This window comes from Podarcis cretensis, assembly GCF_951804945.1.
Source record: "Podarcis cretensis genome assembly, chromosome: 4".
Lineage (NCBI taxonomy): Eukaryota > Metazoa > Chordata > Lepidosauria > Squamata > Lacertidae > Podarcis > Podarcis cretensis.
The window spans coordinates 57,275,540-57,290,705 of record NC_137173.1 but is presented as its reverse complement, the minus strand read 5'-3'; the positions used below and the strand labels follow the sequence as shown (position 1 = coordinate 57,290,705).

At 41.2% G+C, this 15,166-nt stretch overlaps 1 protein-coding gene across 1 annotated transcript; it reads left to right on the top strand.

Annotated features, from left to right (window-relative positions):
* Positions 1-2,464: 2,464 nt before the first annotated feature.
* On the top strand, positions 2,465-6,033 carry LOC307215619 (trefoil factor 3-like). The gene is made up of 4 exons (XM_079975003.1): positions 2,465-2,612; positions 4,139-4,285; positions 4,845-4,994; positions 5,790-6,033. The coding sequence occupies exons 1-4, from the start codon at positions 2,531-2,533 to the stop codon at positions 5,795-5,797; spliced, it is 387 nt and encodes a 128-aa protein (XP_079831129.1). The 5' UTR covers positions 2,465-2,530; the 3' UTR covers positions 5,798-6,033.
* Positions 6,034-15,166: the final 9,133 nt, after the last annotated feature.

Genomic DNA, 15,166 nt, shown 5'->3' with positions numbered 1-15,166 from the left:
CTTCAGAAGTGCCACCAATGAAGACATTTTGACATCCAACTGTCAATGATCCTCGCATACATCTGAAGGAGAAGTTGTCCAGGGGAAATGTCATGGGCTGTAGACAGATGAAGCTAATTCTTGCACAACTTTCCCTGTGCAAGTTCCCCTTCAACTGTTTCAAGAAGTGCTGCATGGTGTCAGCTGAAAGGCACATCTAGCTAACAACACTTCTTCTCCAATGTCCAAAGCCACTCAGATAGCAAGATATTGGTCATAGATATCATTACTACATTGAAAGGAAGCCTGAAAGTTAGGGGACAGAGCACCTTCTACATATGCCCCCATAAAAAAAGAAAGGAGAGGGAATCATAAAGGGAAAGAGATGGCACACTGAGCTTTCTCGTTATGCCTGAAAACCAGCTCTAAGGAGGACATCCTCCCAAACTCTTGTTTTCTAACTGAAACAGTGTTGAAAAAAAATGTAATGGAGCTGTTGTAACAAAGATAATCACTTTTGTAAGGAGTTACCAGCTCTATGTTGCAGCTGTTTCAAACAACGTATCAAAGCCCATATCAGATTAAACTGTTTGTTGGAGCTACCAGATGTGTATTTACATACACAGTTACAAAATCCAGTGACCTCCGTTGCGCAGTCCTCACATGCTAAGGGGTGTGTAGGCATACAAAGTGCCAACTCAAAGATAAGAGGAATAGTTAACAATTGACTACAGCAGTGACCTCCACTGATAGCGTATCAGAGCTATGACACAAATCACAGATATTTTCTGCCCTGTTGCCAGTCGAGGAGCAAAGATCTTCATTTTTTCCATTGAAATATATTTTATACAGTATTTCTCGAACTGTGGACTGCAGTCCCAGAGTTTACACTGGGGTTTCAGTCTGACTGGGGGGGGGGCATTGGTGGTACAGCCTACCCCCCAGCTGCAGTCATATAGCTTTTTGGATGGACTGAGCCTGGCAAATCCCAACGTATGCAGAACATGGGAGCAGAGGTTGGTTAGAGAGTGAGGCAATAGCCAGGGTCAGAGGGGGAGAAAGGAAATGGAAAGAGATGAAATACAGTCGTACCTTGGTTTTCGAACAGCTTAGTTCTCAAACACTGCAAACCTGGAAGTGAGTGTTCCGGTTTGTGAATGTTCTTTTGGAACCCGAATGTCCGACGCGGATTCCATAGCTTCCGATTGGCTGCAGGAGGTTCCTGCAGCCAATCGGAAGCCGTGCTTTGGGTTCCAAACATTTTGGAAGTTGAACAGATTTCTGGAACGGATTCCGTTTGACTCCCGAGGTATGATTGTAGATGGCAGACAGACAGACAGACAGACAGAGTGGTTGTGCCAGTATGAGAGAAGGAAGCAAAAGAATGGGAAGGAGAAAGGACAGATGGACTGGGAGAAGGGACAAGGGAAGTGCCTGGGGCTTCTGCTGTGCCCTTTAGTCCCTTTGATTCATCCCCCACAACCACAACCTTCCTTCCTTCTTTCTGTTTCTACCTTTAATGTGTAGGAGACAGAGTGCATTTGGGCATCTGTAAAAAAAACCCCACAATTGGTATAAAAAGAATTCTTGTGCAGTTCTGCGCACGATCACATCCAGACTGCAGTTTTTTTGCCGCACATAAGCAAAGCCTACATGTGCATCAGTAAGAATGTAAATAAATTGAAGGAATAGATAGCCGCAGAAAACTGTTTGTGTTCCAGTTCTAGAACCAATTTCAGAAATTCTCTAATTAAACTGGAATTCAGGAGCAATGGAACTACACAGCAGAGTGAACATTCAGGAGCAAACAAAGAAGCGAATGAAGAGAAATGTTTAGCAAGTTGGCATTTTACCCTATTGCCTTAAAATGAATCAACAAAAGATAGAACTTGAGTAAAGAAAGAAAAAAGTTTGACGAGGGTCGAAATTCTGAAACTTAAAATCATATTCTGATTTTTTCATAATGTTAAACATTATTCTAGCATCTTTATTATTTTTAAAACATAATACTATGAAAACCTGGATAATTTCATGGCTGAATGTAAGTAGTCCCGAAGAATTGCCTTGATCACAAAAACTTCATATGAATTTTGATTTAGGGCTGAATATTGCTATTTGTACTGGTCTAAATCTGATGCAGAAATACAAACTATGGCTAAAAAGCAACACTTCCTTTTATGCATGTCTATTTAACTTTCTAAAATAGTTGCCCATGTGAAGCTGCTCAGATGTTTGGAATGCTGACTAATGTCTCCTCTGAGGTAATCAACAGTGCCTGACCAATATCATTTATCTACTTTCATTTGATTCTTACCACCCAGGTAGCACCACCTCATATGTTGCCAAACGCACACACACACACACGTATGCAAAACCCCTTAGATACATTTTCTAATCAAATGAAGAGAGATACTTGAGGTGGAGCATGGCTGAAAACTTGTTATCAGACTGCTGAACACAAACATTAATTGCGGTATAAAATAAGGCCCATAGGGACTGTGAGGTACTTTCCTTGATTTTAAAGCTTGCTTACCAAGAGCTGGAAGCTACCATGGAGCAGAAGGGGGTCTGGATACTTTCACTCATTTTAATTTTAGGACTTGGTGCATTGGCTGATGATAAGAAACCTCCACGTAAGTACCTTAAGAGCTGTTTAGATTATCCTTCCTTATAGTGCATTAATGGAATGAAGGCATATGTTGCCAATATTCGGAATTGGATGAACTTGCCCCTGCTGTTGAGAAACATTAAGGCCAACTTCTTATCAACATTAAGAGAAGCACAACAAAGTCCCTTAACCAATTAGATATATTTTGTAAGAGTGCACATCAAACTGAGTAACAGCTATAAAATATGGAAGGTTTCTCCCCCTGTCCCATAAGGAAGTAAAGGGTTACATTCCGCTGCATGGGCAATAGAAAAATTTCAATTCATTTCAGTGATATCAGCAATGACCTTTACAGTTGAAGCTAAGCCAAGTCACTGAGAAAGTGTAACCAGCCACGTCCGAGAGCTCAAATTGCAGGAGGGAAAGGTTGCAGACCATTAGTGAAATCCACAAGCCTTAGCTCCCCTAAGGGTAACAAAATAATGCCCACTTACAACAGCATTCCAAAAACAGGGGTTAAGGGCAGTGGTGTTCTTAGGAGTGACCCAGGGGGAACTAGGCCCTGAGCTGTTTGCACTGTCTTAGATCTCCTGTGCCTTTTCTTTTCTAAAAAAAACTTAACTTACAGGGCTGCTGGGAATACAGCAAAAGCATATTGCCAATGAGACCTGAGTCACCTAGCACCTTCATTTTCTCATAGATCTAAAATTGCATCTCTACATATACATTAGGATATGTACATAATGCAAATGTGCATCATGAACCTGCATTCAGAATCTTTAAAATACCTAGCAATTTGCCTCCTTAGAGGGGTATTGCCAAAGGTACAAGAGCTGTCCCATACAGGTCCTGCTTATGATTTGGTACCTAAGAGAGAGGGATAAAATATAACCCCAAATCCCACAGGAATTACCTGCAGGGAAATTACCTATCACACACAAGTTCACAAAGGTGCCCTTTTAAAATGTGTTGGGGAGGGGGTGATTATTGGGTTTTTGTTTTTATTATGTATTTTGTGGTTTTAGATTGCAATTTTATGTTGTGAACCACCCTGAGACCTGTGTGTATACGGCAATGTACAAATGTAATAAATAAAAAGAATAATGAAATAATAAAGTGTTCTAAGATTACTGGAAACATGTGTTGTTTGATTGCAACAGGCTAAACCCCTGGCATCACTATTATGAGAGGAGATCTAAACAAAGGATTTGCATTTTTATTAGATAGGAAATTCATGAGCCCTCACAGCCACTGAGCCTGAACCTGCAGGGACTGAAAATTGGGGCAGAGGGGGGGGGGGGGCGAGTCTTGTCTTCACGAAGGCCAGCTCAGCTCCAGAGATTTTCCTGCTCAACCCAGCGCTCACAGGGCTGGGGTTTGCATGCATACCTGTGCCACTCCCCTCTTTTAGCCATTGGGTATTCAACTGAGGGCTACATTTAGGCAAATATCTGAACAGAAGGAAGTTCCCACTGAAAGGTCAATGAGACCTGCCAGAGACTACCATGTTCTCATGAGGAAAGAGCTAACCATGATTTCTGTTCTCAACAGCGGAATGCCGATGTCACGTTGATCCCAAAGCAAGAGTTAACTGTGGACCTCCTGGAATCACTCCCCAGCAATGCCGGGATGCTGGGTGCTGCTTCAGTTCTGAAGTTGCAGGAGTGCCCTGGTGCTTTGCTCCGAGCCCCCCAAAATGTAATGTATTTTTCTGAAGTATACCTGGCTTTTCTGAGATATTAAAAATGATATACAGGTCAGAGGGATGGAATTCTGCTATCAGGCATTCAGTTAGTCTTGTCTTATAGGCAAACATAGTAACTGTCCAAGGAAATATGAAAAACCACTGTTTCTCCGTCACTGGAACCCTGCCTGATGTTAGACTTCATGCCAGAGCCTGAGCTCTAGACAATAAATTGTCTAGTAGCACCTTAGAGACCAACTAAGTTTGTTCTTGGTATAAGCTTTCATGTGCATGCACACTTCTGCATGCACACAAAAGCTTATACCAAGAACAAACTTAGTTGGTCTCTAAGGTGCTACTGGACATTTATATATATATAAATGTGTGTGTGTGTGTGTGTGTGTGTGTGTGTGTGTGTGTGTGTATATATATATATATAATCACAAAATAGTTCATGTATCTTGAGCTCAAATAAAACAGAAAAGCAAGGGCAAAAGCAACATCAGCTAGACAAAGACTACGAGCAACACTGTGACCTTGATCCACTAATCTTCAGGTAACTATTCAAAACAGATAAAAAGGTATGTCCTTCAGAGGTGAAAGTCAGGAAGAATTGTGGATACCCAGGAATCTCTGCTGCTGCATGTGAAGAGAGAGGATGCTGTTTTGAGTCCCGTCCCCCCGCAGTTCCATGGTGTTTCTTCCATGTTGAGGTAGCAGAAGGTAATGTAACAAACATATTTCCCCCCTTTGCACAAATGGAACAAAATTTTGTACTGAGGCACGTGCTACTACTTGTATTTAGTTGCACATTATATCTTCAGGAGACTATACTACCAGTCAATAGTAAATGCCTTTCAGCGTGAGCATGCAAGCAATCTGCAGCACAGGACAAGTTCAAATGGAAAGAAATCTGATGCGAAAAGCTTTAGAATAACTGCATACACCCTTCCCCAAATTTGGTTACTATCCCTCATGCAACTCCATTAGTATGAGCAGGGAGGGCAGTAATTCTAGTCCTGGGGTGAGGATAGGGACAGTCTTGTTGGTCCCACCCATTGTTGCTTACGGATGGCTTATCCCTGCAGCCTTCCATGCATTTGGGCTGGATGTCTTCAGCAGGGAGCCTTTGTACTTGTACAGCAATTTTAAATGATCTAGAACCCTGATCCTCTAAGATTCTACACCACACAGGAAGCCCACACAAGTCAAGCAGGCTGTCTGCTGCAAAGGGTCAGCCCAAACACATGGAGGGATGCAGCAATAGACCAACAGGAATGTGATGGGTGTGGTCAGGCAGAGTGCCCCTGCTTCCTCTCTTGCATGAGGGGAGCAAATGATTAGGCCCATGGTCTGTATAAGCATGCGTAACTGAGTACAACATATTTTTGGGGGGCAGAATATTAAAGACAGCTACCACGGAACATTACCCCTGCTGTCACTTGATTTGATGGAGGTGGACAAGGGAGAGCTAAACTACCCCAGTTCTTATACTTTTTGTTTTTATTGCCTTTTCAGAATGTTAAAACAAAGCTTCAGAAATGGACATTTGCACAAGGAGCATCTCTGCCAATGGAACAATTCAAAAAGGAAAACATGTCATCATGCACATTGTGCTCTTGTAATTCTGACTTCCACGACACTTTGCTTTGCCTTTGCATTCCCACAATAACACAATTAATGACATATTTTGTCTCCCACTGCTCACAATATTAGTGCTTGGCATCTTTTCAAAGCAATAAAAGGTTATAATAAACTTTAATTATTGATTTTGTGGGACTTTTTTCTGTATATATTAATGCAGCCAACATCTGCCTCTTTTTAAAGCATTAGGCTGCTTGAAGCATCACTTTATTTCTGGAATCATAGCATTGCAGAGTTGAAGGGGACTCTGACAGTCATCTAGCCCATCCCCCTCTGTAGCTGGAATACAAAGGTTCTGCATACAACAGGGAAGTTTGCTACTTACTTGTCTTTATCATTTTCAATGCACTCGGCATACGTGTGAGTCAGTTGCTCCATGTTGGGTATTAACTGGTTAAGTACTCCCCTTGCGATAGAAGCTGCTTTTTCTCATTTGGGAGGAAAAAAATTAAATAAGAAACACTTAGTTATAATCAGACAAGAGGACATGTTCATATTCCCATTGTCCTGAGGCCCAGAAGGAGCACATCTCCATTACAGAGTTTCAAACTTCTCTGAAATAGAACCCACTGATATTGCTTCCTCAACCCCCTCCTTACTTTACATGAACCATACCTTCTATGAAACCAAACCATTACCACAAAAACAGAGTGAACCACGAAACAGTAACAGGAAAAAAATAATTCAGTGACATATCAAAGTAGATGGATGAATTATAGACTGTCAAATACCATATTGGGAGGGTAATTAATTATGTCTGTGGCCCTTTTTCTAAGTGAGGTGGGTAGGATTTGTTCCATATGGATGAGGTCTTGAGGTTTGTATTATGGCTGTTTCTATATTTGGGTTTAATATTCACTGTTATTTCTTATTTATGTTATGTAGATCGCCCTGAGGCACTTTGACATGCAAAGCAACTAATAAATATAATAAATACATACATGCATTCTGTTACTTGTAGTAACTAGGGAAAATATTCTAGACTTTAAAAAAATGCCCAGTCTAAAATATAAACCTTGGCCCAACAGCATCAAAAGCCTTCTCAAGTAGGTATTAAAACATTGATGTTGTAGAGCTACTTCCTTTTAAAACTAGCTCAAATGTGGAGAATAGCTAAGCCAATGCATCTGCTAAAGTCGTGTTCTTCCTTGCATGAGGAAGTTGCAGGTAAAGAAAGCAGTGGTCAGTTAAAATGTCCTAAGTCTCATTTAGGTAAGAAATGTCCTTGTAACCACAGAGCAGGTGGATTTTAGACACAGAAGGTTACGAAATCAATGGAAAGGTTGCCACAAAAGTCTCTTTACTTGCACTGCTTCCGCAGTTCAACATCCGGTTCTTGCCTTTTGGGGCTGGAAGCAGTTGGGATTGGTCCAACTATTTATAGCTGGTTCAACTGCTGTTTGTCATTGAGCTGTTCAACAACTCATTCAGGTGGGGTAAGTCAAGTGGATCCAGGGATTGCGGGGGCAAGGGATTTGGTTTGATTTTCATTTTAATGCAAGTTTTATCAATTTACCACCCCTCAAAACAATACAGAAACTGAAATGTGCCTTTCCTTTTAAATTCCTATGAATATTGTGGAATGGTTCCTCTACCAAAAGAAGGTGTACAGAATATACACAAAAGGGGCATAAAGATGCAAATATTGGTAAAAATAGCAAACTAAAATGCAGTGTTAGGGAATATTGTCTGCAAAAATGTGTATGCGAGGCATACAAAAAAAAAGTCTGTTAGGAGAAATGCTAATCAATTTTCACACAAACTTAAATAAAATATTCAAAGCTGATACTGCAGTACAGCAAACTGAATCTGAGATTGTAAACATGAGAAATTGAGAGACACTGAAATTGACACATTCATCCATCTTTAACTGGTGTGTGTGTGTATACATATGCACATGAATGTTGTTGCAATATTTTGATTTCCATGAGCCAGTTTTGCAGTGAACTTTGGTCTGCAGAAAGAGCCTCCTAGAGCCAGGTTATTCAGATCTCAACTGTCTTGAATCAAGCAGGGAGCTTTCTAAATATGTCACACTTGCTTTGATATCTGTGCAGATAAGATTCAGCCACTTACATTTTTGAGCCTGTTGATAAATTTTAATATCACAGTTGATCTTCCCTTTCAGAAACATTGATCTTGGATTTCTACCTGTTTCCTTCTCCTTCTACCTGTTTTCCCTGCAATGTCAGAGATAATAGTTTGTTTTAGAGGATTGATGCCATGATAACAGCTACAGAATGCATGTGAAGTGCTTTGGACGCTAGAAAGTGTTATAATATAAATGTTAAATGTCACCTATTCTGAACTCATGATTTACCATCCCAGCCTGAAAGCCTCCATTTGTTATACCTTTCTTCATTGAAAAGGAAGTATATTAAAACTCTACTGGGTCACAACTTTCATCTGGAATCTTTCAACAGGTTTGAAGATTTGGTGAACATTTCAGATAGAAATGAACTTCAAGTGGTTCTGGCTCCTGGCCATTGTCCTGGTCTTAGGATTCGCCAGTTTCGCAGATGCCAGGGGTGGCCGTGGTGGAGGTGGCCGCAGTGGCAGAGGTGGCCGAGGAGGCCGTGGGGGCAAAGGACAAAAACGTAAGTCACCAATTTAAATTATTTTCACTTTTTATAAAACTATTTAATAGCTGATACTAGTTTATTCTACAGCTGTGACCCTGTTCCTAGAAGGGGGGAGGGGGAACCATGCCATAAATTTAGAAAAACATGATTAGATGGCATATTTTTTTACAGTGCATAAAAAGCAGGCTAGCAGCAGTGGGAAGGGGCCAGTGTTTGGCTCCCTGGACAACCTAGTTACTGACCACTGATTTCAACTGCTTCCAAAGGCAGGTGGCCAAAAGGCAGGTGGCCTGAATTGTGTTGGTGGTTGATTCCGAGGGGATCCAGTCTATTATCGTCTTTCAGCACAATCCAATGCATGTCTACATACATGTCTACAATCTGTTGATATCAATGGGTCATACTCTGCAATTTCCTTTGGGCTACAGACCCTTCTAGATCAGCAAGTCAGATTGTTATCTCCCCCCTCCCCATCAGGTGATGTGATAATGATATCATCTGACACCATTAAGAATTCAGATGACCTTTTTTTGCCCAATTTTTCTCAACCCATTGAACGGGGCTTCTGAAGATCTGACAATCAGCTGATGACATCAGGAGGAGTGCAGGTGGGTGTAGCTTCACCCACATAGGCTCAAGGCTCAAATGGGAACACCTGGTGGGACTCACTGGCCCATGGACCAAGGGTTCCCCGCCTCTGTATGGCTACTCATTTGCCCCTGTACAAAAGGTTACAAGAGTCATGGCTGATAAGCCAAATGACCAGAGGAGGACTTTCAAGTCAGGGTTGACTTTGCTATACAGAAAGATGGAGTGACTGGCTTTATGTAGGAAATAGATGAAGGCATGAACTGATATATGAATGTTCAACAAGACAAATAAATAAATAAATAAATAAATAAATAAATAAATAAATAAATAAATAAACAAACAACTTGATGACCCTAGCCAGGTTCATGGTGGAGCACCTGAGGTCTGCTTCAGGAGGCAAAATGTAATGGCGTGCTGTGGGAAAAAGTTAAGACCATGCCTGAGCATCCTGTTGGTCACCAAGTCAAATACCAACCACATATGGTGATCCATCAGAGATGCGGTAAACTTCCTGCTTGTGCTATATACTTGCAGATGTTGAGCACCTAGCAGGCCACAATACAATGCCTGGTGTTCTCCATTCATCTTGATGGGTCACAACTTTCAGAGAGAGAAATAAGCCTTTGTATTTTCTGCCCATTTATTTGCTTAGCTCAGTGAAACCTTTTAGATATGTGACAACTTCCTAACATAACAACAATGACAAAAAAACTAGAGACAAGGCCAGAGAAAGCTTCCAGAACATATATAAAGAGGCTCATTTGGTTCAGGGAGGTTGTTTGTCTCTGCTCAGAGGCATCACACAACTCCAAGTTCTTAAGATCTGAAGACATCCAGCTTCCTGCAGTCTTGAAAAATCACCCTTGGGAGTTCCTCTCCCATAGCTCTTGGGCAACCAATAGACTAAAGTTAATGGCAGAGCTGAGGTTTCGCTGTGTGTGTAATTGACTTCACTCTTTGAAGGTAAAGGTTGCCACTGAGCATATACTTATTTTCCATGTGTACCTACAAACAGCTTTCAGTAAAACAGAATACTGAGTTACATTTGGAATTTTGAAGGACTTTGATGATCAGGCTGCATCCTATTTCTCTTTTGCTTGGAAATCTTCATGGCTATTGTTGACCTGAATATAAATTAAACTATTCCTCAATTAATTAAGAATTCTCAACTTTACTTATTGAATAGGCAACTGTAACGTACCTCCCAGTCGGAGAAGAGACTGTGGATACCCTGGAATACCTAGAAGTACATGTTTAAAAAGAAGCTGCTGTTTCAGCAATGCTATCAAGAATTCAAAATGGTGTTTCTACCGTAAGTAGCACGTTTGAGTAAAATATTCTCATGTGTGGCCCATCCCCCACTATGAAACATCAAACTTTTACTCCCTCCCATTCAGTTGCAACGGGGGGGGGGGGGGGATGCCAGGAGGAGCCCAGTGTGTGCGAATAATGTAAAGCTAATCAGAAATTTCGCAGTAGATACTTTTCTGAGGTTTTTTCCCTTTCTCATCCCATCCACTATAAAAAGGCCATCTTGCATGGTTTTCTTAGAATATTCTCCACCATTTTTGTGTGGAAAACACTACTATGTAAACACACCAGTATCTTTCTCACTCCTCCCATCAATACTGCAGAATGATGATGTTCACCCTCCATGCCCAACCCCTGGTCCTGCCTGGTGCACACACAGATGCTCCCCAGGTGCCAAAAAAGGATGCAATGTCACTGTTTGCGTCTCCATCCCTTAGTTGACAACCCAAGCAGGAAGCCATCCAGACAAGACCAAGGATAACCCCCAACTTATCCATAACCAATGAAATTCCTCCCAAGCCCTATACAGCTTCCAGACAGTTGAAACAGGAATGTTCAACCTATAAAGCAGATTTCTCTTCTTTTCATTTCAGCAAATTAGAATGAAATGAAGTCACAGACCAGGAACCTCCAACAACGGCATCCCTCCAAGACAAAAACAGAAAACAAAATACTGGCATAGCTGTAGCTTTCAACATTTCCTCCTCTCTACCCCAATTTCCTGCTTCTTTCCTTGCCAGGGAGGTCAGTTCATATCTGTCTGCGCACAACAACTGCAAATCCTCTCCCCCAAAATCTATAAACGTGGTTAATTAGTCTCAGCTCCATTTTGCCAACTTTGGTTACTACTCTTGAGAATGTAGACATGCATTTTATTTCCCCGTTTGCATTATCTTTATGAAACCATTTTGTGCCTATTAAAGCATTGTTAAAATGATGTGTTTCTCTTTTTAATGCTCTTGACATATTTTCACCTTTAAGCTCTTATCTCACAGCCATTCAAAGTGATACAAGTCTATTTTCCAAACAGGCTAGATATCTAGCAATTTTTTTACAAGAAGAATACAGTCTAGCGCTTGAGATTATTTATGGCCACACACATGGTGTTTAATAGCTCTCTATCCAACAGTGGACATCCATCCATCAACCTTTAACTCAAAGGAGAGGTGCACTGCAGAAAGGTGCCTGTGGGACAAATGGCTTCAGGTGACTTAAAGCTGTTGGGCCACATCACATGATGTGGAGAGGTAAAGGCGGCAGGGGGAGCTGTGGTGGACCTATGGGAAATCGGTCCATTCCAAGTTATGACAATCATTCAGACTCATAGCATCATCCAATCCATTCACTGTGAAATCTAAAGAGATCATCATATGGGACACAATTCCATAGTGCTTTCTCGCGTGTGAGGGTGTTATCCCTTTGCCAGTGTGAGATTGAAATGGTTTGCATCAGCTACAGATCCAGTCTTTTATCCAGTATGGTACCTGCTCATCTCTCCCTGTGGCTAATGCAGCTTTATAGGCATGATTTAACTTAAGAGCCCATTCCCCAAGATAGTGCCATAGGATCTACAACAAAAAGTTGCAGGATATCCTCACCTTCTAACAGAAGCACTGTTGTTCAGGGTTCTAGCCAGCTATCCTCTCAAACCAGGATGTACCACTGCCACCCTCCCCACCCCCCTCAGTTTTCTGTTTTTCTTTCCTGATTGACACCAAACTGTTGACTGACACTGAACTGTCTTCACTATGGCTATAGAGAACATTCTGGGGCTGTTAGGGCTATCTGTCTTAAAAGAAATGTACACTGAGTGCATAACAACTGACAGCTGTGCACATTAAGCAGGCCTCATGGAAAACATGCACATAATCCTTTCAGGAAGAGGTCAATGTGCATATATCAACTTAATTTTTCCCATTCTTCTACTGTTATGAATAACCCCCAACAGGCTTTTAAAAAACAATCTTTGTAATTCTAGTGATCTCTGAATATGCTAATGACTCCTTCATGTTTCCCAGTGGATCCTGTTTTAGTAACCATTTGCTGGGATTCTCAACTTTCATTTGCTATTACATAGGGGGGATTAAGATGAGGAAATAGACATTTGTAGCTCTGGATATTATCACAAAATATACAGCAAAAGGGTTTTGTTACATGTTAAAGAATACTACATCAAAGGCAGATTTGGAGTGGTGCAACTGGTTCCCTCACACTACGCGACTAGCTGAGGGGGAGTCTTCCTGCCTCCTTCCCAAAACATAGTAAGAGCTGGGTTTTGAGAAGGAGTCATGATGGCTCTGACAGGTCCTAGAGCATGGGTAGGCAAAGTAAGGTGATCTACTCAGATCAACAAGCAAGAATAATTATCAACAGTAACATCACAGAGGATTGTATAATAAGAAAAGGAATAAGACAAGTGTGTCCACTATCCCCATTGATATTCATTTTGGTCATGGAAGTGCTGAACAATCAAATAAGAGAAGACCAAGAGATAAAAGGAATTACATTAGGTGAGAAAGCGTACAAACTGAAAACCTTCGCAGATGACCTTATTATAATGACTGAAAACCCTGAAGAAAGTCTATTAATGTCAGATGGCTGTTGCGGTTGCTTGAGAGTAACCAGGCAGGACTCCAACCCGTGTTTTACAGGCTTTATTTTGCTGCAAACTATTTACAGTGAAGAGCCCCAAAGCTCATGTCTGGCTCAATTGTTAGCAGGATCCGGGAGTGGTCTTTCTTTGGACCTTCCCCAACATAAGAGTTTCGTAAGCCCCAACCTTCTCCTTCCCTCTTTGCGCCTTAGGCTACTGCGCAGGATGGGCAATGGCAAGGGTGTGTTTCCCTCCTGTCCGGCTTGCCCAGGAGCGGTGTTAAGGCTCCCACCAGCATCCTCTGGTCCTTGCACCTCTTCCCCACTGGAGGTGGGGCTTTCCTCCTCCCCAGAAGAGGAACTGCTTCACAAGATTTTCGGAGGCTCCCTGTACCACAACTGCCCTTCTATTTCTCACTCCTGAGCCAATGGCAGTTCCCTGACAATTAAGGACACTAGAAATAATCAAGAACTTTGGACAAGTAGTGGAATTTAGACTTAACAGTTCCAAAACAAAGCTTATAGTTAAAAACCTCACAATACAAGACAGAGAAGATCTGGAAAAAACCCTCAAACCTGAAGATCTGCCAAAAAGTAAAATACTTTGGTACATGGATCACCCCCCCCCCCAATATTAATCTTTTTCAAGACAATTATGTCAAAATTTGGAGTGAAATTAAGAGGAATTTGGATATATGGAGTAGTTTAAACTTTCCTTTTTTGGGAAAGATTTCAACCATAAAAATGAACGTGTTACTGAAAATGCTCTTTTTATTCCAAACAATACCTGTGATGGGAGGGAAAGACAGCCTCAAAAAATGGTAAAGAGATATTTCCAGGTTCATCTGGCAAGGGAAAAGACCCTGAATCAAACACTAGTTTTTAATTGACATAAAAGAAAGAGGGAAGTTCTCGTTGCCAGATCTAACATTATATTACGAGGCCGCCTGCCTAACCTGGATTAAGGAGTGGTGTACTTTACAGGACTCAAACCTACTAGATCTGGAAGGCTATGACAACCAGTATGGTTGGCATGTGTACCTAGGGTACGATAAAGTAAAGGTCCATACAAACTTCCTAACCCACATCATAAGAAGGCCCCTTTACATGGTCTGGGCAAACTATAAAGAGCTCTTGGAACCCAAAGCACTGTGGTGGATTTCCTCCTGGAAGCACTTTTCTTAAAAAAGAAAAATATGAAAGAAAACTGGATGGCATACAAAATATTAGTTAAGGAGGAAGATAATAAATTGAAACTTAAGAATTTCGAGGAAATAAGAAAACACTTGTCAGATTGGCTCCTATACCATCAGTTGAATGAGACATTTAAAGTACAGTGATGCCTTGCAAGACGAAATTAATCCGTTCCGCGAGTCTCTTCGTCTTGCGATTTTTTCGTCTTGCGAAGCATGGCTATTAGCGGCTTAGCGGCTTAGAAAAAGGGGGGGAAGGGGGAAAACTCACAAGAACTCGCAAGACGTTTCATCTTGCAAAGCAAGCCCATAGGGGAATTGGTCTTGCGAAGCACCTCAAAAGACGGAAAACTCTTTCGTCTAGCGAGTTTTTCGTCTTGCGAGGCATTCGTCTTGCGGGGCACCACTGTAGACATAAGAAAAGGATTTGCAACAGAACCATCTAGATTAGAGAATGATCTGATTAATTCAAAAACTAAAATGCTTTCCAAAATGTACTGACTCCTCCTTGAATGGGAAGTCAGGTAAACCTGGAAAGGAGGTAAAATCCATCATGATAAAATGGGCACAGGACTTTGGCTATAATATCTTAATGAAGGATTGGGAAAACCTCTGGAGGACAAATATGAAATTTACTGCTTGTTACACATTGAGAGAAAACTTTCTGAAAATGCAGTACCGTTGGTACATTACTCCCTTAAAACTATTCAAAATGTATAAGAATGTTTCAAACAAATGTTGGAGATGCAAAGAAGCAGTGGGATTGATGCTGCACATGTGGTGAAGTTGCAGAAAAATTAAGGAATTTTGGGATGAAATATATATGGAACTTTAAAAAAAATGCTTAAAATTGTGTTTACAAAAAAACAAGAGGCCTTCCTTCTTGGGATACTGGGTTCCGATATTCCAAAAAGTGTAAGGGAATTATTCTTATATGCGACACTGGCCGTGAGAATTTTAATAGCATCAAATTGGAAAGGAG

Coding starts and splice junctions, on each gene's coding strand:
- LOC307215619 (XM_079975003.1), top strand. CDS start 2,531: ATGGAGCAGAAGGGGGTCTGGATACTTTCACTCATTTTAATTTTAGGA. Junction 2,613..4,138: donor TGATGATAAGAAACCTCCAC/GTAAGTACCTTA, acceptor TGTTCTCAACAG/CGGAATGCCGATGTCACGTT. Junction 4,286..4,844: donor TGCTCCGAGCCCCCCAAAAT/GTAATGTATTTT, acceptor TATTCAAAACAG/ATAAAAAGGTATGTCCTTCA.